Here is a 23,284-nt window from a genome sequence, read left to right as displayed (position 1 = left end):
AAAGAGAAGAACACTATGATATTATCACTATATCAAATTTTGAATTTTTATACACAGAAAATTGACGTTTTCTTGGCTGCTAGTTTTTCGAAAAAAAAAAAAACATGTCGGGTCTAAAGGCAAAATGGTAATTAGCCAGAGCCTACGCTTCCCACCAGACCAGATCAGAGACAATTTAGAAACTAAAAATTACCAAATTAACTCTACTGGAAATCGAACTCGGGACCTTCTAATTGTGGGTGGATGATACAATTGTTATAAATGACTCTTACTTATAAACAACAATTCAAAAGTAAATAAGCATTTTCTAGGCAAGCACGCTCCATATTAGCCTTTCTATAAAAATAAAAAAACAATCTTCCCTTAAATATTTTGAAATAGTGGTTTTCAAAAATAACAAGAACAACAAGAATAACAAGAAGCGAAAGCAGACAGCTATAATGAGACATTTTAACAGAACTTCTTTCGCCTTTTTCCGCGTCGACATATAAACTTGTGGAAACGAATTCGTTGTGGCGGAAAAGAGGCGGAAATTGAATCGGGTTGGGCGCGGAGATGCGATAACTACTACGTCGTTGTGAGGTTTCACATATTTTGATACCAATGTCGATTCTGGATGTTGTTCTTTTCAGAGTTCCGTACCCAAAGGTTTAATACCACTCTGCTGTCTGTCTGTCTGTCCGCATGTCACAGGTCTCTAGCCATCTCCATGTTGTGATCTAGTTCCCACTACACACACCCATGTTGTGTACCCACTTCATGTTGTGATCTAGTTCCCACTACACAACATGGAGTTATTCAAGGGGCGGGCCAACATTTTCCTGAAAGGCTGGCCACACATCGACGGTTTCTTTGGACTCTTGGGCCTTCAAATGTTCGTGGGCGGCGGTAAACACTTAACATCAGGTGACCTGCCTGCTCGCTCGTTTGTTCGCTACTTTTAGGGTCCCGTACCTCAAAAGGACAAACGGAACCCTTATAGGATCACTTTGTTGTCTGTCTGTCTGTCTGTCGTGTCGTCAAGAAACTTATAGCGTACTTCTCGTTGACCTAGAATCATGAAATTTAGAAGGTAGGTAGGTCTTATAGTACAAGTACAGGAATAAATCTGAAAACCCCGAATTTGTGGTTACATCATTAAAAATAAATTAAAATGTGTTTCAATTTTCAAAGTAAGATACCAAGTGGGGTCTCGTAATATGAAAGGGCTTTAAACATTCTAAAACAGATATTATTTATTTTCATGCATAATAGTTTTCAATTTATCGTGCAAAATGTTGGAAAAAATACCCGAGTACGAAACCCTCAGTACGCGAGTCTGACTCGCACTTGGTCGGTTTTTTTATTAACAAAAAAGGTTTTTTAAAGCTATAAGGCTTTGGTTATCCCGACGCTTTTAATATTTGAGCATTGTCAAAAGGCTTCAAGCAGAAATAACTTTCAACCCTTTCAGAGCCTTTTCATCATAAATTAAGCATAGGTTGTAACAAAATGTAAGTTGAGTGGTTAGTGTGATCAATTAATTATCCATGTTGTAGTGAGTTGTAGAAATATAACAATACAACTATGAAGAGTTGAGGATTCAAGGTACTCGTACCTACTTTGTAACTCATAAAATATAGAGTCATAAAATATTTTCATCTATATCTATACATATAATAAAATTGTAGAAAAGTGGTGTCTGTACAATGGAAATATATAAAAAAAAGTAGCAGGGGTTGTTATTATATCGATGCCGAACCCGAAATTGTAATTAATTTTTTTTGTCTGTTTGTCTGTGTGTTTGTGCACGCTAATATCAGAAACGGCTTATTCGATTTAGATACGGTTTTCAATAATATATTGTAGATAAATAAAAAAGTTATGTCAATTTAAAGAATCACGGCGAACATTTTTAACGTACAGAGTATATGCTGCCCGAAAAGTCACTATTCCACGCGAACGAAGTCGCGGGCACAGCTAGTACTACATAAGTAGTGACTTAGCATACGGCTATACTTGGTGTTCGTAAAGTAGTAAAACTTGATATTTGTGGCGCAGTTATCACACACTTTGGGTACCTATAACATAGTTTTTACGAGCACAAAACTTTCAATACGAATGATCTATATTTTATTTGGTACAACAATAATTCATGCTATCAAATATTGAATCAGATTAACTGTATCTGACCCAGTTTGGGAATGATTGATTTTTTAGTAAATAGTGATTTTTTAAATCTGTTCACTTTTAGACTACGGTTTTTTAGATATGATAGTAGATGTAAAAGAATAGCACGGAATATTAAATTGAAATTTCTCTACTTGCATTATGGACTTGGCTAATGACTTTTTGACACTTGGAGATAATTTAAGCAACAAAACGATTACATGTGAGAGCCACCCCGGATCCTTCCAAGGTACGGAACCCTCAGTGTGTGAGTGTGACTCGCTCTTGACCGGATTTATTAAGATAAAGGTAGAAGATATACAAGAATAGCACGGAATATTACCTTGGAATTTCTCTACCTACATTATGTACTTGGCTTATGACCTTTTGACACTTATACCATATTGAGGCTTCAAGTTATCCTATGTAACGCAGTTTAGAGGTTACCTACTTACTGTACAACTACATACAGTGGTTATAATACTCGTAAGTAAATCCGCATACCTAATGTTCTTACACGGCCGTAGGTACAAGATTTTTCAATCGATAGCTGTTTATTAGCCGCCGCGTGTCGGTCAGTCGGCCGTGTCGGTGAGTGTCGGGAAAATGATGCGAATAATATTTGGTGTCGGCGATGTGTGTCGGTGCGAGTGTGTGCTGTGTGGGCTAGTGCGACATGTTGGTGTGGGCTATGGTGCTGTTCCTGCTGTTTCTGTTTCTTTCCGGGCACATTCAGGGGCTTGCATGGAGACATAGCTTCAGGTACTTACTAGTTACTAGCCTTTCCAAATCAAAATCAAAATTTATTTCATATAGGACAGTTAGTCTTGTGATATTTGTGTGGTAGGAGGCTTCGGCCGTGGCTAGTTACCATCCTACAAGCAAAGTCGTGCCGCCAAGCGATTTAGCGTTCCGAAACGATAGCGCGAAAAACCAACAGGGGTATGGGTTCAACAGAAACTACCATACCCCTGCCAAGTTGGCCGGCTTCCATCTTAGACTGTATCATCACTTACCACTAGGTGAGATCGCAAGGGCTGACTTCTTTTAGAATAAGAAAATAACATCTGTGACTCTACCACCGGTTCGGAATGTAGATTCTACTTAGAAGAGCCAGCAAGAAACTCAGCAGTTGCATTAGCTACAAGATTTTTCAATCGATAGCTGTTTATTAGTCGCCGCGTGTCGGTCAGTCGGCCATGTCGGTGAGTGTCGGGAAAATGATGCGAATAATATTTGGTGTCGGCGATGTGTGTCGGTGCGAGTGTGTATTGCGTGGGCTAGTGCGATATGTTGGTGTGCGCTATGGTGCTGTTCCTGCTGTTTCTGTTTCTTCACAGGCACGTTCAGGGGCTTACTCATCAATCATCATCACCAACCCATCCCCGGCCCACTAAGATTGAGAAGGGGGTAGGTCATAGTCTACCACGCTGGCCAAGTGCGGATTTGCAGATTTCGCACACCAATTAATTCTATCTCTGGCATGCAGTTTTCCTTCACTGTTAAAGCAAATGACATCTAAGAATATGTTTAAAAACGCACATAGGTAACTCCGAAAAGTTAGGGATGCATGTCCGGAATAGAACCCGCGACCTGCCGAATAGGAGCCGGACGTATTAACCACTAGGCTATTACGGCTCTGGCTAATAATATTGCCCAAAAATTAATGGTTTCTAAAGCATCGTATTGGATCATCATTGGCAATATTTTGTAGTATATTTGGAGACGATTGTTCGCTATAATTGTTGTTATTTATAAGGCCATTAACCCAATTGGAAGACATGAATTACTCAACGCTTTAGTTCTTTGCCAGAACTCGGCGAAATCTTTTACACATTTTGTGTAAAATGTGTCATTTAGTCACTGTGTTCTGTCATTTATACGTTTTATCAGCGTTCCATACAATTTTTTTTGTTTTGGCGTGTTTTTTATAGTATTATAGGTAAATAATACGGATTTAATAAGCGTAATCTGTAATTTCATTCAAGCGACTAATTGTTTAAATGTTCTAAATCGACCCGATGACACCTGACGCACCTGTAAAAGGTTAACTAGCTAAGGCTTAAAATCATTTCTACTTATTAGCTCGTATAATAATAATTTTAAGGGTACCTATGTGGGCTGTCGTTGGACGGGTCTTTCAAGAATGGGGCAATTCTGTGAAAACGCTCAATCACTTCAATTACTTTTATACATATGGCATAATTTGTATATCAAATCTTTGAAACGAGCATCCGCCGAGATTTTTGCTGGTTCTTCTCGGTAGGAAAGGCATTCCGAACCAGTGTTAGATTCTTTTTGACGATTCAAAAGTACTTGTAAAAGTCTAATTGAATAAAAACATTTTGAATTTGAATTTGTACTTTAATCATTAAGAGCCACCCCTATATTCTGAGGTGAAAACCATTTTTCGATTCAGAGATCCGTTTGCGATGCGAGCTTTTAAAAATGCTAATTAGGGTTTCGTACCTCAAAAGGAAAAAGGGAACCCTTATAGGATCACTTTGTTGTCTGTTTGTCTGTCTGTTTGTCTGTCAAGAAACCTTTAGGCTACTTCCCGTTGACCTAGAATCATGAAATTTGGCATGTAGGTAGGTCTTATAGCACAAGTACAGGAATAAATCTGAAAACCCCGAATTTGTGGTTACATCATTTAAAAAAAAAATTAAAATGTATTTTAATTTTCAAAGGAAGATAACTATACCAAATAGGGTATCATATGAAAGGGCTTTACCTGTACAATCTAAAACAGATTTTTAATTATTTTTATTTATAATAGTTTTTGATTTATCGTGCAAAATGTCGGAAAAAATACCCGAGTGCGCAACCCTCGGTGCGCGAGTCTGACTCGCACTTGGCCGGTTTTTTTATTATATTTAGCCTGTAACTTTGTTTGTATGATATGGGATCATTGGCTGCAATAGTCAGTAACCGCACCGGCTAAGCTAATTGTGCAAACGTCATTTCTACAGCTTCAACTATAGACGATTCGCTAAATGTAACTAAGGCACTTGTCCCACCGCTGACGAGAAAGCGACCTAGACTATTTTCTCGGAGTGTTCCCATATGGAGTGGGTTTATTGGTTTGACTTTTAATAACGCCGCAACGGAACAACGGATTGGCGACATTTTTTGCATGGATACAATAATAATAATTAAAGACCTAGAGACCGATATATATGCTATCCCTGAAAATCGAGTTCCCACGATGTTTAGAGATCTAAATCCACGCGGACGAAGTCGCGGGCATCAATGAAAGAGATAAATACTTTAATAATAATTGAGCGTTGACTGTGCATACTGTCAGCGAGAATTCGCTCTGCACTAATTTGTGCACAAAAAAGAAAAAATTCTCTCAGCGATTTATTTATTTATTTTATTTTAACTAGATAGATACTTTCTTGGCGTTCATAATACTTGCGCAGTTTGCGCAATGTTTGTAATTGCTTTTCGCACTCGCACACTCGCTCATAGCGCAGCGATAAAACTGTCCAAACTACACAATCACTTCCCGTTGCTCGCCACCTATCGTTTCTAGTTTTTGGGTCAAATCGTTTATCGCTAATCGTCGGCGCTCGGACAAGTGCCTAATATTAGTATCATAATTTTTGCACTAGCTGTATGTTTGTAAGCTGGATTTCTGTCTATATTAAGCTTGACATGACGATATAAATCTTAAGTTCATTGAGGCATAAGAGAGTGATAGTAGCAGTGACGACGAGAATGGCTGAAACGTGGCAACAGACATAATACAGGATGTATGTAACCAGAACGCTACCAAAAACTTAGCGTTATTATTATACTACCTTAACACAATGACTTTCTAAGTGCCTTAACACAATCTAATGGCAATAACCATTTGCCTTATCTTGTATTTTTAGTGATTAAGTATTTTTCAAATTTGCATGGTAGGTATAGCGTGCAGAACTCGGATCAATGCCTCACCTATGACACGGTATTGACTTGGAATGACATATTTACGGAACGTTCGTTGAACTCTAGCGTCAGACAGATGTTTTATTTACATATTGCGAATAAAACATTTAACTGACGTGAACTTGAACTTTCAAAAAATACAGGATTACAGTACTATCACCTGCCTTCATTTTTGCTAGGGTTCAAGTTACACCCTGCACAATGTCACTTGGACAGCGTGCTAGATTATGGCCAAACCCTTTTTTAACCCCCGACCCAAAAAGAGGGGTATTATAAGTTTGACGTGTGTATCTGTGTATGTGTCTGCGGCATCGTAGCTCCTAAACTAATGAACCGATTTTAATTTAGTTTTTTAGTAGTGAGCCGACGAATGGGTTGATTATGATGATGATGATGACCTACTTAGTAAACTACTATGTTTAGATTTGAATTGCCTATCAAACTAGAAACTGCATAATGCAGAAACAAAATCGAATTTTCAACTTTCCACAGATTTCCACGCAATAAAAATGAAAATCTATACGTGTGTTATTTCTCAAATCGACTGACCTATTGTTGGCAAGCGACAGCTCACATCTGTTTCAAAGAAGTATTTTTAGAATTTCTACTATCGCTGTTCGTAAAAAATAAAACGTGAATGTATGTGAAGCCACGTGCAGCGACTATGTGACGTAATTGGCTTATATCTAGCGCAGCCAGTGGGACAAGTTCACAGGAATTACCCCTATTTGCTCCAGATTTCCTATTTTACCCACATTATTGATGTCAACACGCATTTCTCAAATTTCATTTCATTCATTTCATTTCTGATATCGATTAAGTATGATAAATCTTAGTCAATTAATTTATAAAAAAACTACATGCTAAGTGACTTCTTCAGCGTGAAGTTCTTATCCCACCAAAAACATAAATGTAAAAATGGAGCCAAGTTCGGAATTGAGGAATATATTAGTTTATAAATAATTAAGAGAAATCAACTTTACAAAAATTTATGATATCCCACCAAAAACATAAATGTGAAAAAGAAGCCAAATTCTCTAAAAAGCGATGGGTTTAAGCTTCGCCGATAAAAGCATTGATATCTAGATAGGTGCCAAGTTATATATAAGGTCTTTGTATAGTTCCTACAAGAATGTACAAGGAGCTTTGATTGCTTTCAAATATTTTTTATGTTATTAAATACATATAACTTGGCAAGTTTGAATATTCAGTTAATCACATTTAACATTTAATATGAAACATAGTTCAAGCTTAATAATGCACTTGGCAAGTTTTTTCCCCATGAATAATTGATGTATATGTAGATGAAAACTTGCCAAGTACATTATTAAGCTTGACCTATATTTCATATTAACGTTAAATGTGATTAACTGAATATTCAAACTTGCCAAGTTATATGTATTTAATAACATAAAAAATATTTGAAAGCAATCAAAGCTCCTTGTACATTCTTGTAGGAACTATACAAAGACCTTATATATAACTTGGCACCTATCTAGATATCAATGCTTTTATCGGCGAAGCTTAAACCCATCGCTTTTTAGAGAATTTGGCTTCTTTTTCACATTTATGTTTTTGGTGGGATATCATAAATTTTTGTAAAGTTGATTTCTCTTAATTATTTATAAACTAATATATTCCTCAATTCCGAACTTGGCTCCATTTTTACATTTATGTTTTTGGTGGGATATCATAATTTTTTGTACAGTTGACTTTATTTCATGTAAGTATTAAAATTATCAAACAAATATTTCTGAATCACAATCTAAGCATATAAATGAAAAGGTGACTGACTGACTGATCTATCAACGCTCAAGTCGTACTACTGAATGAGTCGGGCTAAAAGGCATACAGTACCCTCAGCATGAGATTTTACTTCTCACCAATTTTGATAGTATTCGAGAGTCGAAACAAAATAGCGTCAAAGTAAAATAAACCTAAACATTCTTGATTAAAGTCAAAAATTCAGTACCATTGATTTTAATTTCACAACGTGACCGCTTGGAGCGCTGGCTGTAAATATATGTACAAACTTGAGCATTAATACAAGGTAGTTAAGGGCCATTTTACTTTAACGTTAAAGTGTTTCGACTCTCAAATACTATCAACGTTGGGGATAAGTAAAATCTTATACTAAGGGTAGGTACAGGTAGATAATATTATAACGCAGACATCAGCTCAGAAATAATTTTTGAAAATTCAACCCCTGAGAGGTAAAATAGAGGTTTAAAATTTGTGTAGTACACATAGGCGAGGTCTCAGACATAAGCTAGTCACAGAATAAAACTTTGAAACAACATGATGATGGAACAAACCACGAAAAGAACAACATATATCTAAAAGCCCAGAATGGCGCCAATGTAACACGATGATTAAAATAAATAGTAAGCCCTATCACTTGGCTGGATTTATTACGCGATAATACTCAGAATACGGAGTGAAATACAAGCCAAAATCACACGTAAGAGCTGTCAGAGCTTAATGACAGTACTTTTCTATATTTACAAAGTATTCTGTGGGTGGACAGTACTGTGTCAACTGTCAAGTAATAAGATCGCCCGCGACGGGTCGGCTACCTGCTCAAGTCTTTTACGATGGGCTACTACCCCCCGCACCCCGGGCATCTAAACCTTTTGACTGACTAACATATCTAACTGTACATTTCTAATTTCAAAGGCGCTTTTAAAAACCGGTCAAGTGCCAGTCAGATTTGCATACGAAGGGTTCCGTACCATCGTACTATGGTACGTACGGTACAATACTATGTACTTTTTAAATTTTTTAATTTTCATAGAGGTTAGCTAGGCTTTTGTTATTTGTTATTATAATGGCAATAGAAATATTACCTATTGCAATTCATGAGAAACGTTGATAGACAGACGTGGATGTGCGAACAGACGGATGGACAGTGAAGGCCTAGTAATAGGGTGCCGTAGGTACCCTTCGAGTACGGAACCCTAAAATATGTATGAAATCTATGCCGTCTCCATTTTCTTTCAAAATAATTTTTTTTAAGGGTCCGTACCAAATGGTAAAAAATAATTATGCTTAATAAAGGTTTATGTATGTTTTACAGGAAAAATAAAACCAATGCTCTAGCTTGTATAGTTTTTGATATTAACGATAAACCTGTATAAACAAAGTTAGTTTTGCGGTTTGATAACAAAAGTGATTCTTACCGTTTTACTTCTGTAGTACGGAACCCTCGGTGCGCGAGTCTGACTCTCACTTGGCTGGTTTTTTCTGTACCGTCATGGGAGTGCAACATGTGCACTATTCTGATTCAAATTCCTGGTTTTTTATTACCTATAATATGTCTGACTGCTCATTTAAATGGTTTGGTTTCACTTTCAATACGACTACTACTTACTACCTTTAGGTAGGTACATAACTTTTATCTTCTGAGATAACCCCTTACAAAAACATACAACAGAAATTCAATTCTGTGAATAGTTTGTATTCTTATTATTCTACCTGTCGAAGCCGAGCAAAACTGGGGCAGGTCGTCAGTATATTATAATATTATGTAGTTATAATATTATGTTATTTCCTTTGGAAGTAAATCACCCATCACTACCCATGTTAAAAAGCGAATATTTTTTTGTTGGTTTGTCCTTCATTCACGTCGCAATGGAGCAACGGATCAAGTGATATAGGCTACTTTTTGTCCCGGAAAATCAAAGCTCCCACGGGATTTTTAAAAATTTAAATCCACGTGGACGAAGTCACGGGCATCAGCTAGTATATATTATACAACACATACCTGTGATATGGTCTATTATTGTTTGTTTTCAAGTAGGTAGGTACAATATGAAATAACTTTGCCTTCAATTAACGATTAATTCATAATTTCTGGATTCGAACCTGCGACCAAAGCACTTATGGCTTTGGTCTAAGGTTAAGGATCTATAAAGATGAGCATAAACAAATGCGTTACTATTCATTGTGAAAGTAGGTAATTACACAGTTTTACAAAGTTAAGTTTTACAAAGTTAAAATGTGCACCTCACCCATACTTGCTGTTCTCTACCAGCTCCACGAATAACTTTGTCGTATAATATATGACATATTAAAACATAATTTGCTATTTTCTGATTTTTTCCTTTGTTTACACCTAATTACCTATTACTATACCAAATTTCAAGTTTCTAACTCAGCTGGAAGTAGGTTAGGTTTTTGATGAGTGAGTGATGAGTGAGTGAGTGAGTGTTAAAAATGGCACTTTTCAGACCTTGATAACTCAATAACTACAAAAGATTTTGTCATGAAATTTGGTATTCTAAACGTTCAAATGGATCTTAATAGATATGCAAAATCACAAATGTTTAGGTTTAATAGTTTCTGAGTTATGGGGGGGTCAAAAGTGGCTTGAGATGGTTCGTGTAATATACACACTGGCCGTCTGTCGCCGTTCTTATAAGATTCTTATACGAACTTGGCTTCGACACACGACCGTGTGTCTTGAAAAGTTCCTGTAGGAACTCTTCGATTTTCCGGGGCAAAAAGTTGCCCATGTCTTTGTCTAGGCCAAATTTTGACAAAATTGTTTTGGTTTACGTCGTGCAAAGGTAGGTAGTTATGTATGTGTCCAAATAAAAAGTTTTCTTTCTTTCTTTCGACATTTAACTCAACTCTATCTTCTTCTGAAACCTTTTGAAACCTTTTTAAAAAAAAAAAGAATATTAGCCATATTAAATGACTAATATTCCCCTTTCCTCTCCAACTAAGCGTCAGGCTAGGAGTAGGTACGACAATAGTGCAACGGGCGGGGTTTGAACCGTCGACCTTTCGGTTTTCAGTCCACTCCTTTACCGGTTGAGCTATTGAGGCTCTAAACCTATAATATTTATAAAGAAATTTTCATTTTTCTCTAAAATAATTGACAGGCAGGCCTAAACGTAGACTGTGGTTTCGTAAGAATAAAAATAGAGTCCATCTCTTTTTTTATAATGTTTCCTAAGGAAAAAAGAAAGCAATACTTTTACACTTGTAAACCACCTTAGGTACTTACTATCTTTGTGATTCTAAGTAGATATACCAACCGTCTGCCAAGTTGGACTACAATTCATGAAGCCTATTAGCTAACTACAAAATATATTGCATTGTACCGCCTTGTTAAAATTTTAACTGGATGGTTGATCTGGTCGTTAGCCTGTTCAACTATGGTTGACAAGGTCCAGGGTCCAAACCAGTACCTCAGAGGGCACGGAAAGACTGCGCCTGATCTGTTTCGGGTCGTGTCGGTTTATTGTCCCATCGGACTACGAGAGTAAGGGAAGAGAGACTGTGTTTGCGCATACATTTATCGCACAGTTGGCTAAATATCTACAGAGATTGGCCGCCGTGGCCGAAATTCGGTGGAGAGAACATTGTTATAATATTGCAATGGATAAAATTGTCTAAAAAATATTTATCAATCTCAGTGGAAATTTAGAAAATGTATGGAAAAATCAAAAGAATGTCCTTGTAGTCCTCTGTAAGAAACTTTATACGACGATGTGTGAGTAAAAGATATCCTTGGCCAGGGTCGGTCCTTGTTTTAATTCACTATAAGCATGTTGTATAGAAGCAGGCACTATAAGCACACGTTTGACCACGATCACACTTGATGGGAAGTGATGATGTGGTTTAAGATGGGACGCGTTTGCGTAGAAGGTACCTATTCACTCTTGTTTTACACATACCCGGATTATAATTGGAAGGAAATACTGGACCCAAGGACCTTTAAACCCAATGATCTCTTAACTTTATCTTACCTACTTACTTATCCACCTACAGGAAGATGTAAGATTACCCTCAAATTGATCGATCTCTCTTGTCCAGTTGTCGTAGGTTCACGTTAGATGGCGCTGTCCGGATAACGTAGGTAGGCGCTAAGCTGACAGTAGTGCGACGACCGTCCGATGGGAAAGACGTCTGGTGGTCGGCCAGAGCCAGCAGTACGCTCACACTCGCACAGAATAAATAATCGCAGGTGATTTCGATTATTATAAACGGGCATGACGCATTAAAGCTATTTAACCATTTTTTATGTAAAATAAAGTATTGGCAGCTTTCTGAACTGCACGCATAGCAAATTGCTTTCCAGCTTTTCCAGCTGCTACTAATTTTCGCATAATACTGACCTATTTGTATGTAAAAAGTTGAAATCGGATACTGCTTTCGGCTTTTACTGATTTATGCATAATTCTTTTGATTTTTCTACAATTTAACTTACAATATAATCCTGTAATTACGCTTTTAATTCAGTTGTAAATTCTTTGTACGATTCCAAAGCATTTGTAAAAGTTTATTCCATTTCTATTATTAAAACAACGTTGCGAGATTTAAGACAGCTTAACTCTTTTTAACCCCCGACCCAAAAAGAGGGGTGTTATAAGTTTGACGTGTGTATCTGTGTATCTGTGTGTCTGTGTATCTGTGTATCTGTGTATCTGTGTATCTGTGTATCTGTGTATCTGTGTATCTGTGTATCTGTCTGTGGCATCGTAGCGCCTAAACGAATGAACCGATTTTAATTTAGTTTTTTTTGTTTGAAAGGTGGCTTGATCGAGAGTGTTCTTAGCTATAATCTAAAAAAATTGGTTCAGCCGTTTAAGAGTTATCAGCTCTTTTCTAGTTTTCTTGTGATAAAGAAGGTTAGATAACCGTTAGGTTCATAATATTATGTCAATAGACAAATGTCAAGCTGTCAAGATGGACGTTGCCTAAATACATAATTATTTATTTGAAAATGATGTTTTGGAAAATTCAAATACTTTGGATCGTCGGGGGTGTTATAAATTTTTAATTTACACTTGTTAAAGTAGGTACCTAGATTTTATTTTATTGATGCAATGATTTGATAGGCTCGCGCTTGAAAATAGTAATTACTAATTATTAAGTAATGCCGCAGTATAGGTTGCCTTAAAAAAAAGTGGCAAATAAAAGGACGGGCAACAAAATGATTCTTTAATTAAATAATAAACAAAACAAATTCATTTGTAGAGGTAGATCGTAAACATAATTATACGCTTTTTAATTAAAGTCTCACGGCTAATGAAATGTACTGAAGAGCGGTAATTGCAACTTTATAGGTATTATACGCAGATTACAACATGGCGGAAAATTAAATTAATGGCCAAGTATGTAGACTCTACAATACCTGATTGTTTGTTGAATAAAAATTGAAACAAACAGAACGCGTAACGCCAGCGTACCCAATGCAGCACTTCTAAGTAAGTAATACAAGGAACTGGATGAAAGGCTTGTCATTTTTTTTATTCGATGCGAAGTTAGCTCTTAACTAACTTGAAAGGAACTGAAACTTTTTAGAGTTCCGTAGGTACTTCGAAAGGAAAAAAGGAACACTTATAAGACCATCCATTTGTCTGTCTACACGCGCTCCTAAATCGATGGTCAACACAGATTCTGTGTGTCTGTCAAACTTTTTTTCTCAGGAACTCGTGGGAACCCTCCGGGTAGGTATACGAACCAGTGGTAAATTATTTTGACGATTCAAAAGCACTTGTAAAAGTTTATTTGAATAAAAATCTATTCTATTCTACACGGAAATGAGGTGGAAAGTTTTCTGTCCCTTTTCCACTCATACTTTATTTACGCATGGTTAAAAAACTGCACTGAGGCGTCTGTTCCTTGTATTAATAACCCTTTTTTTATGATAAAACGTACTACGTACCGTGCTATTGCTTTCGCGGTACCACAGTCGTAGCGAGTTGTATTTGTTTCACGCTTATCAATTCATTTATTATTCGCTGTTACACTTAATGTGTAAATATGAATATAAAATTATATAATGCTGTTAACCTGCTTCAAAGTGCACCAAATTGTTTGGTGCACTTTGTGCAAATCAGTAATTAATTCACATATGAATCAATTTACGGTGAACAATATTAAAAGAAAGATTTGCCCAACATAATATTGGCACCTTCAAAGGAAGAGTGAACAGGCACCTTCTGGCCAAGCGCGTTAGGTTGCATTATCTTCAGCTTGGTATGGTTCTAGTCAAGCGCAAGCCCATTTAGTTATTAAAAAAGTTATATAAGTTCCCTACAATTACTAGGAAATAGAGTGGGTCATTGGTCAACTTGTTTTAAATATGTCTATATTATGCAAGATCAGTTAAGCTCACTTGTTTGTCTGAGTACCTATAACCTCACTAGTTCCTACTACTTTTCCCTATTACTTTAACGATTGTAGAGTAAATTTCACTGAGGTAAAAATACACTTGATACTTGATATTCTAACAAATAGTACTTATCTAAGTGCATTTATGAGTTCGCTTGATCTTGAAAATGATCTATAGCTCGTACAAAGTGACAATGGATTCGCCATAATTGCTCTATCTATTAACAGCTGTTGTTTGAAAAGTAAGTATGGTTTGCAAGGAAAGTATTTTGAAACGATCAGAGGTGATTGCGTTCGTGACTCTTTAGAGCTTTTTTTTCTCTCGTTTGGCTTTACAAAGATTAGCCAATGTCAAGTTTGTAGTTATTTACAAGTTAGGGAAACTATGTAAGTATGGATTTCGACTGTGCCGGCGCTCGCCGACACACGCGCGGCACCCCTTTAGGCTGGAATTCGCCGAAAGCTACATAAACAACGGTTGCTAAATCGGCTGGTTATTTTGAAACCGTCGTTTAAACAACCGGTTAAATATTCACTGTTCACCAAGTAAAACGCTTCCCAGTCAGTTCCACCACCAAGAACACCAGTAAAACACAAATCCCGGCAACTTTTGACGAAAAAAAAAACACTCCAAAAAGGCAGAGCACGCGCGCCAGCAAACACCAACACAGACGAAGTCCCTCTGTAGAGCTGTACATTTAACGTAATTGAGCACCTGGTTTGATCGTAAACACAGCTATAACGCCACAATATGGCGGCCACGGCGGTCCTTTCTTAGATTGTACGTGTTATAAACATTTTTAAAATCAATACAGTAAGGCCGCCTGTCAAGGATATTATGAACACATTTCTTATATAAAAGAGGTAACTCGCTAAGATTGTTATGACGTAGATAATGCTGTTAGTTCCGATGACTGAAATAGAGTTCCTTTTATTTTTAGCACGTTGTTCATTAGCGAATTATTTCTAGTTCAAGGCCTAGTATAAGTTGACGAGTGTTTACTTTAAACTGAATCTATTCAGGGTGAATCTGGTATAACTATAAATAGTATGACGAAATTAAAAAAGAAATTACAATACCGTCTAAAAGGTAAGGTAAAATGGAAACATTTTTCTGTAGTTGACTTGCCCCGGCTTCGCAGTCAAACAGACAGACAGACAAACATTAAAAAAATACTTTTTTGGGCTCTATATCGATAATTATGATCGACATAGAGCACAAAAAAGTATTTTGAAATAATATATTGAATGTGAAAAAATTTGTGTTAAAATAAAATAGACAGTAACAAGATTATACTAAATTTTTTAGCATTTTCACAAGCATCTTCCTAATAAGTATTCCTTGTTTTTAGTTTGTAACAGGGCACCTTTGTTAAATTTTTTACTAAAGTACGTAGGACAATGACGTAACTCTATCTATTTTTAAGGTTTGTTTTAGTCTCACGTTATTCTGTTTCGATGCTCGAATTCTATCAACGTTGGTGAGCTGTAAATGATTATACTAAGCATAGGTGCTGATTTATATTATTGTCGCAAACAACGACTTTCCTGAACAACGACCACAGTTGCTAGACACCACAGTATGCGTCAATCTTATTCATTCGCTGACATGTTGGCAGCGTTTGACAGAGTCAACCATCAGTTTCATATTATATCTCTGATATTGAATGGTACAAGGAGTAATTTTAGGTCCCATAATTTTACTTCTATATCTCTTTTCAGTTAAGTATACTAATAACTTAATATCCCTAGATACTAATATTATAAAGTGAACATGGGTACACACCAGTGTACATATAATAAATATCTCTCGCACTAATGACGAATCTCTTTGGAAATCGGCAAAAAATTTGGTGGACAGAACATTATCCGTACTTCCATTCCAATATTATAAATGCGAAACTGTCTTTTATTTGTCTATTAGCTTTTCATAGTCCATCTGTTTAACCAATTTTGACGAATGCACAGTCGGCTGGGAATGGATATGGCTACTTTTGTCTCGGTGAATCAAAGAATTCCAACGGGATTTCCAAAATTAACGGCATTACCATCTATTACATATATTATTACAGAGATACCATGTATCTATGGGATATAATATGGTACTTTTTATCACGAAAACCGAAGAGTTTCATTGGGATCTCAAAAACCTAAATCCACGTGGACGAAGTTCCCGCGACTTCGTCCGCGTGGATTTAGGTTTCTATCATCATCTACTTATGTTTATAAGATTAATGAGGTAAAGAGAGTACCTCAAGGACGTACTATACGACCGTGACTTAATATTTTTTACTAGCATAGTAGAAAAGTGGCAGTAAATTGAGAAGAAAAAAATTGAGAGTTTTAATTTTCCTGAAATTTCATCTTCAAAAACTTGGTGCTCCGCTTCTATCGTGTTAATATTTTAAAACAATTGGACAGTTAGGTGAATTTATTTAATTGGACGATTTATGTTAACTAGGATTATGTGTAAGGCCACTCAAAAGTCCATTTATTAACGCTCAACGGACCATTTGGAGGGTGTCCAAAAATTTTTGCTCGTTTTTTGTCAGCGCCAATGTGACTTGAGCTTTAGGTTTGTCGCATTTATCATTTCTTGAAGTCAGTTAACGAGACAAAACTCAATAAGTTACGACTTACGACGGCAAATTTATGGTAATCTGACATGAAAGTTTCATTTCCATAAATCATGAGTAATTTGTAGATTTACATAGATTTCATGTTTAAAGTTTAGGTACGGTACGTTAACGATTTCTTTAATAAATAGTAGTAGAAATGAACGATTACAATCAGTTAGAAGTTGTAGAGCTGCAATTTTTTATATTGACCCTTAAGGTCAAATATCTTCACCCAAGTATTTTTATTGTTCGGTACCCAGTACCCTGTATCGAGCTAGCGTGGTAGATTTTGAGCTTTACTTTTTTTCTCTACATACTGAGTGAAGGTCTTTTTGCGACAATTGTGTCGTTAGTATACTTTTAGGGTTCCGTTCCCAAAGGATGCAACGCAACAGGACCCTATTACAAAACCTCTGCTTCCGTCCGTCCGTCCGTCTGTCACAGGGCTGCATCTCATGAACCGTAATAGGTAGAGACTGGAAATTTTCACGGAGTGTGTATATCTGTTGCCTCTTTAAACCAAAAATAAAAATTTGAAAACAGCTGCCATGCAAATCAAATAAAAATTAAAAAGTGTTACCTAGTGTTTTATACCTTGAACGATGGTATGGAATCTTCGTGTATGTCTAATTCGCATTTGACCACCAGTTTTACAGAAATACACATATCTAGATTTTAAGCACTAAACAGTGATAACTAAAGATATCATCATTAAGTAACTTATACAATTTAGTTTTTACATTACTCGTAATAAATAGATTGAGTTCATATTGCAATTCTAAGATATTGTTATTTAGAAATAAAGAAACAGGATAACTAAAATAGTCAGCAGAGATTTGTTATTTTTGTTCCAATAAAAACAATTTTTATTTTGTTTTATACACCTACCAGTTCAGTGTGTTTCCATCTACCTAACACTATGTCACCGTATAATAGTTCTATCAATAGCTTCACAAACATTTATGTATTTGGTGACAAGAGCGGTTTTTTATCGCGTGTTATTTCTCATAAAAGCAGTTGACCACCATCAACATTTCACCGTCAGTGATTACTGAAAATTTATACGTCTTCGATCTTTTATGTGCCTAGCGTTTTAGAGTTCCGTACCGAAAGGGTAAAAACGGAGCCCTATTAATGTCACTCTGTTGTCTGTATTTGATTCAAAAATTGATTTTGGGATTTAATTTGGTACGTTGACTCAAAACCAAATATTGAATTAGTAATTCAATTCAATTATTTTTCAGGGGGGCTCCCAAACATGAAAAAGGAGCCGAGAAAAATTTTTTTTCCTACCCTAGCATGTGGGGTATCATTATTTTGAAAGTGTGAATTTATATTTTTTTATCTTAAAAAATAAAGAAATGGGGGTCCATCAAAGTTGTCAGTTTTAAGCCATTTTAAGCCAGGGGCTATCTCAAATACTAAACTAATTAAAAATATGAAATTTCGGTATATTATAAACCATTATACCTACTGTATTTAAACAACAATTAATACTGAAAACAATGATTTAAAAATAGTTAGTAAGCTGAGACCAAAACAAACGAATATTTTTGGTTTTTTTTCATGGTTTTTTGCGATGTTCTAGCTCGGAAAAAAATTCATACATCTGAAATATAATTTTCATAATAATTGAAATAATACAAAGAATACCGCAAAACATTGCTTTTCCTAAAATTATATATGTACGACTTTTCACAATAATAATGAATGCCGTTGATACCAATATTGACACTATTCAATAGGCACCGATGATAAAAGAGTATCGTATCAATAATTATGTACGGAACCCTAAAAGAGCGAGGCCAGACTCGCACTTGACCGGTTTGCGTTTTCATTCAAAATTAGGTTTAGTTAATAGCAAGCTGTAAAAGCATCGCCGCGGACGTTGGATGCGTACATTTATTTTCGGTTTCCAACTTCCCACGGCGTTGTCTAGTGTACTTTTAGCGGTTTGCTAGTAAACGTAGATTTCCACTCCATTGGTAAGTTTCTGTGTTTAATATTGCTTGGTTTTGTATTGCTGTTTTATTATTTACATGGTTTATGTATCGTTTTATGTTGCTGGCATAATCTTCTTTTAAATGCAAGGATTTTGCTATCGAATGTATGTTAAGAGGAGGTTATTAGTAGTGCGCTCCAAACAAACTTATAGTACGCGACAGGTCAAGATGGCAATCGGGGTATTAGGCGGGAGGGGGGAGGGCCGCACACCTCCGCTCGTACTATAGATAGATAGGTACGTTACAGTTTTGATAAGTTCTTTTCTACGTCAATATACCTAGTTGATGTAGAGGAATGTCTTTGAAGTATGGAATTATAGGAATGACCGAACTATCTGCTCTGATCATAAACTATTATTACGATTTACTACCGCTGGATATATAACATGTTCTGCTATAATTGATTTGTTATTGGATTTTTAAGAAAACCACCAGGCCATATTTTAGTGTTAACTGTTAACTATTTTAAGTCTGTATAGATGTGTGCCTACACACCATTAAGTTTGTGAAGTCAAAAGATATTGTGTTTTCTTCTTCGCGCATTTAGGGCGAGTGAGAAAGGGTTTGGTCATAGTCTACCACGTTGTCCAAATGCAAATTGTCAGACTTCACACACCTTTGCGAACATTATGCAGAACTCTCAAGCATGCAGGTTTCCTCACGATGTTTTTCTTCACCGTCACCAGGGCCATAGGTCTAAAATGGACTTACAATCACTGAGGCAGCTCCGTATTATCTATCTGCTTTACCAAGCAGTAGGTACCTATCTAGGTCATTAAACAACTAATGACAATAATGTTCCTCTGTTACACAAGGGACCAAAAGCTTAATTTGCTATAATCCGCTTAACCAGACAAATCTGTATGGCAAATCCTTGCAATTGTGCATTGTAAGGTCTACATCTCCTGACTCCTGAGGATGCTCCGGTGTCGGGGCGAAACGTGCGTCGAGTGGTTTTGGGATCTGTGTGGTGTTGCGTGGTGGTGCGTATTGCTTGCTTGATGGCTGGCTTTTCCTGCATGTTTAGCAGTGAGAGGGCGGGTGGTGCATATCTCGTGCTGCATGTTGCGCCATATAGATTCGTCTGGTTTAGCGTATTTGGTTCCTCGTGTATCATGGAGTTCCTGCTTGTCTTTTTGGATGAATGTAATTAGCCATGCCAAGGAGCCAAGCCAAGCTTAATCATGAGCCAAGCCAAGCTTGTGCCAGGAGTGGGTACGACAATAGTGCAACGGGTGGGGTTTGAACCGCTGACCTTTCGGAATTCAGTGCGCTCCTCAACCGTTGGGCTATTGAGGCTATTATGTGTTCCTCTGTGGTCAGGGAGTCGGGCGTGTCGTGGGGTCGGCGCGGGCGCGGGGTCGGCGGGGCGCGCGGCGCGAGCGGCGCGAGCGCGTGGCGGCGGCGCGAGCGCCTCGCGCAGTCTCGCAGGCCCATGGAGATCCTCACCAGCCTCTATGCGCTGCTGTCTGGCGGGGTGAGTTCACGAAAACCTACATCGATGTTCACCACGCTGGTTCTGCTCCACAAAGACATTTAAATAAAAAGCGACTCTTAAACGACGCTATAAAATGCATTTCAGCTTGCACAACACTGGGAAACCAAATTGAACAAATATCTCCTTTCTATCGTAGACTCTTATCTGATTGTCTAGCAGACAACGCATTTCCTAAATCGGTTGGTAGATTGTGGAAAAGCTGTATATAATCATTCATCATCATCAAATATTAATCATTGCTACAAAGTGAATGTCTGAAATTGTGGTATTTTTTACTGCAATAATGCATTTTAGTCAATAGTGATTGAGTATTGGCTAATCAGGGGCGATCTTCAAACTGTAGCTGTCATTTAGTGCATCCACCTGTGGATCTCGAATCTTGAAATTTTGCATGTAGATTATCTCTGTAATGCAAACTAAGAACGGATTGTGAAAAATCCCTAATAAACTTGATACAATTGATGAAAGAGATGCGAGTATTAGATAGCGTAGAATAAAAGTCTAAATCAGAAACTTTCCACAGCAAGGTGTTAACCCGAAGATAGACTCCGTCGCGTTCCGGCTGCACTGCGGGGCCACGACCGCGGCGCTGCTGGCGGCGAGCGCGGCGCTCACCACGCGCCACCTGGTGGGCAACCCGATAGACTGCATACACACCAGGTTGGTGGCTGGCACTTTGGCAGGCCCTAGCCGGCAAAATCCCGGCTAGAAGACCACTAGGGCACTAAGATACCGTGCGCCCCACCCACGCATCCGGGTGGCTTGCTGCTTGCGACCTAATGTAACAGTGTTTACATCATCATCATCAATCCTTCGTCGGCTCACTACTGAGAACGGGTCACCGCTCAGAATGTTTGAGTTTGGGCATAGTGCTGGCAAAGTGAGAAATTTCAGATTTCACACACCTTTGAGAACATTATAGAGAACTTTCAGGCACGCAGGTTTCCTCACGATATTTATTTCATCGTTAAAGCACGTGATATTTAATTTAGCTCCGAAAAGTTAGAGGTGCGTGCCCAGGATCGAACCCCCGACTCTCCGAAAGGAGGCACCGACTTGCCACGCGCCACCTGGTGGGCAACCTGGTAGACTGCATACAGGTGTCGTATGCAGCAGCTATTAGGTTATATAGCAGCTTGTAGCTTGCGTCGTGCTGCGACAGTTTTTACATAGATGGCGCTAAAAGGGTCATATAAAAGTTCACCATAATTCCACTTTTTTTCATGGCGCTGAAAATCCGATTTTCAGAGGTTCTAAACTTTACAAATTGATAGAAAATACAATATAATTCTTTATTTGCATAATTAAGGTGTTATATTTAAGAAACATAGTTCAGCACATTAGTCATTTCGGCGTCCAAAAACAGTTCAGAGGTTCTTAAATTTGAACTCTAGAAGTTGAAACTATACCTATATAATATATTATTTCTATCGTTTAGTTTGGCCGAGAAAAAGATATCTTCATGCCATTTTTGAGAGATTACGTTTACGTGTCTAGTTTTTGTTACCTACATACTAACTACTACAACTAGAAGGGATAGTGGAATTTTTCTTCTGTAATTTTTCTATACTAACATTATAAAGAGGTATTTTTTTTAGTTTATATGCAATCTTCTTTTACTACTCTACTAAAATGAGATGATAGATAACTAAATAAATTATTAAATTTCAGGATTTTGTTTCTTATTATCAATTGTTATAGTAGGAATCAATAGAAATAGGAATATACCAAAAACACAGAATATTAAGTTTGCGGTTTAGTCGATGTTTTCGTAGCATTTGACTCCTGCAATGTTCTGGGTTCAAACTTTAATTTTTAAGTTCCGTCCAAAGCGTTGTTATATCAAGTCCCTAATTCCTATGTTCTTGCACCCCAGGGACATCCCGGAAGACGTTCTCAACACATACTGCTGGATCCACTCCACGTTCACGGTGGCGGGCGAAGCGGGCGCTTACCCGGGCGTCCGCGGCGCCGGCACCTCCCCGCGCCGCTACGGCAAGTACTACCAGTGGGTGGCCTTCATGCTGTTCCTGCAGGTCAGTCAGTCAGTCAGTGTGTCCTACTTTTTCCCTAGCAGAATCTCGTCGGAAGCTACGGGAGTTTGCGCATCGATTTCACAATAGACGGAACAGTTTTATTTATTTATTTATATTGAAAGGCCGTCCGATATTGCGGTCGGAGACTTTGTCTATTTTATAGGGTTCTTACTTGAAGACAAAATGGTCAAAGCATGGATTGACCATTTATCGGAGTAAGTTATCATATTTTTATAATATACTATCGGTCTTTATGGCCAATTTATGCTTTGTTCCTTTTTATCGCGGAAATTGCAACTTTAGTGTAACTTTAGTGACAGAACAGCTTGGCACCGTGATCAGTGTTTGAGAGAGGATCCAGACCGCTGAGTACTTGAGGGTCTACTTCAAGTTAACGTGAGAGAAAGGGAAGAAAGACACAAGGGACAAGGATAGAGAATAGAGATAAGTATAATTTGTAGGGAGTCAAGAAGGCGCCCCAGGGGAAGTACATGGGAGCTCTAACGCAATTAGGTGTTTGAAAGCTAGTCAAATCAGTATCTTTTTATCAAACGTCAAAGCACGCGCTTAGCATGCGAGCTTCTATGAAATACTGGCATGTGACGTCACAGTGATTTGACGTGCTTTTTTTAGTGTAATCGGTAATTTTAAATGGTTGATACACTTAAAACTAACAAAGGACGTGGATTTTACGTATTTTGGAAGACCCTTCTATTTAATAATCACTGGGACATAATTTATTTTTGACATAGGTAAATACCGTATTCGTTTATACCTAACTGAGAGGTAGGTGAGGCCATGTGAGGTGGAGGGTTGTCGTATTTTTGTAAACTAAGGTCAAGAGCTGAAAATATTCGTACCTACTTCATGACTGGAGTCTTTCTCGTAGCACATTTAGAAACTTTGTAGGTACAACTC

General features: G+C 37.4%; 1 protein-coding gene across 1 annotated transcript; it reads left to right on the top strand.

Annotated features, from left to right (window-relative positions):
* Window positions 1-2,632: 2,632 nt before the first annotated feature.
* LOC123864748 lies at window positions 2,633-22,887 on the top strand. The gene is made up of 5 exons (XM_045905374.1): window positions 2,633-2,910; window positions 20,156-20,309; window positions 20,854-20,990; window positions 22,207-22,366; window positions 22,828-22,887. The coding sequence occupies exons 1-5, from the start codon at window positions 2,825-2,827 to the stop codon at window positions 22,885-22,887; spliced, it is 597 nt and encodes a 198-aa protein (XP_045761330.1). The 5' UTR covers window positions 2,633-2,824.
* The last annotated feature ends 397 nt before the right edge of the window (window positions 22,888-23,284 follow it).

This window comes from Maniola jurtina, chromosome 4 (genome assembly GCF_905333055.1).
Source record: "Maniola jurtina chromosome 4, ilManJurt1.1, whole genome shotgun sequence".
Lineage (NCBI taxonomy): Eukaryota > Metazoa > Arthropoda > Insecta > Lepidoptera > Nymphalidae > Maniola > Maniola jurtina.
The sequence above is the reverse complement of the archived record's forward strand: the minus strand, read 5'-3'. Positions and strand labels throughout refer to the sequence as shown.

What these genes read in the sequence shown, in the direction of transcription:
- LOC123864748 (XM_045905374.1), top strand. Translation starts at nt 2,825, where the DNA reads ATGTTGGTGTGGGCTATGGTGCTGTTCCTGCTGTTTCTGTTTCTTTCC. An exon ending in GCATGGAGACATAGCTTCAG is followed by an intron (nt 2,911 to 20,155) that starts GTACTTACTAGT and finishes CTCTGTGGTCAG; the next exon opens with GGAGTCGGGCGTGTCGTGGG. An exon ending in ATGCGCTGCTGTCTGGCGGG is followed by an intron (nt 20,310 to 20,853) that starts GTGAGTTCACGA and finishes AACTTTCCACAG; the next exon opens with CAAGGTGTTAACCCGAAGAT.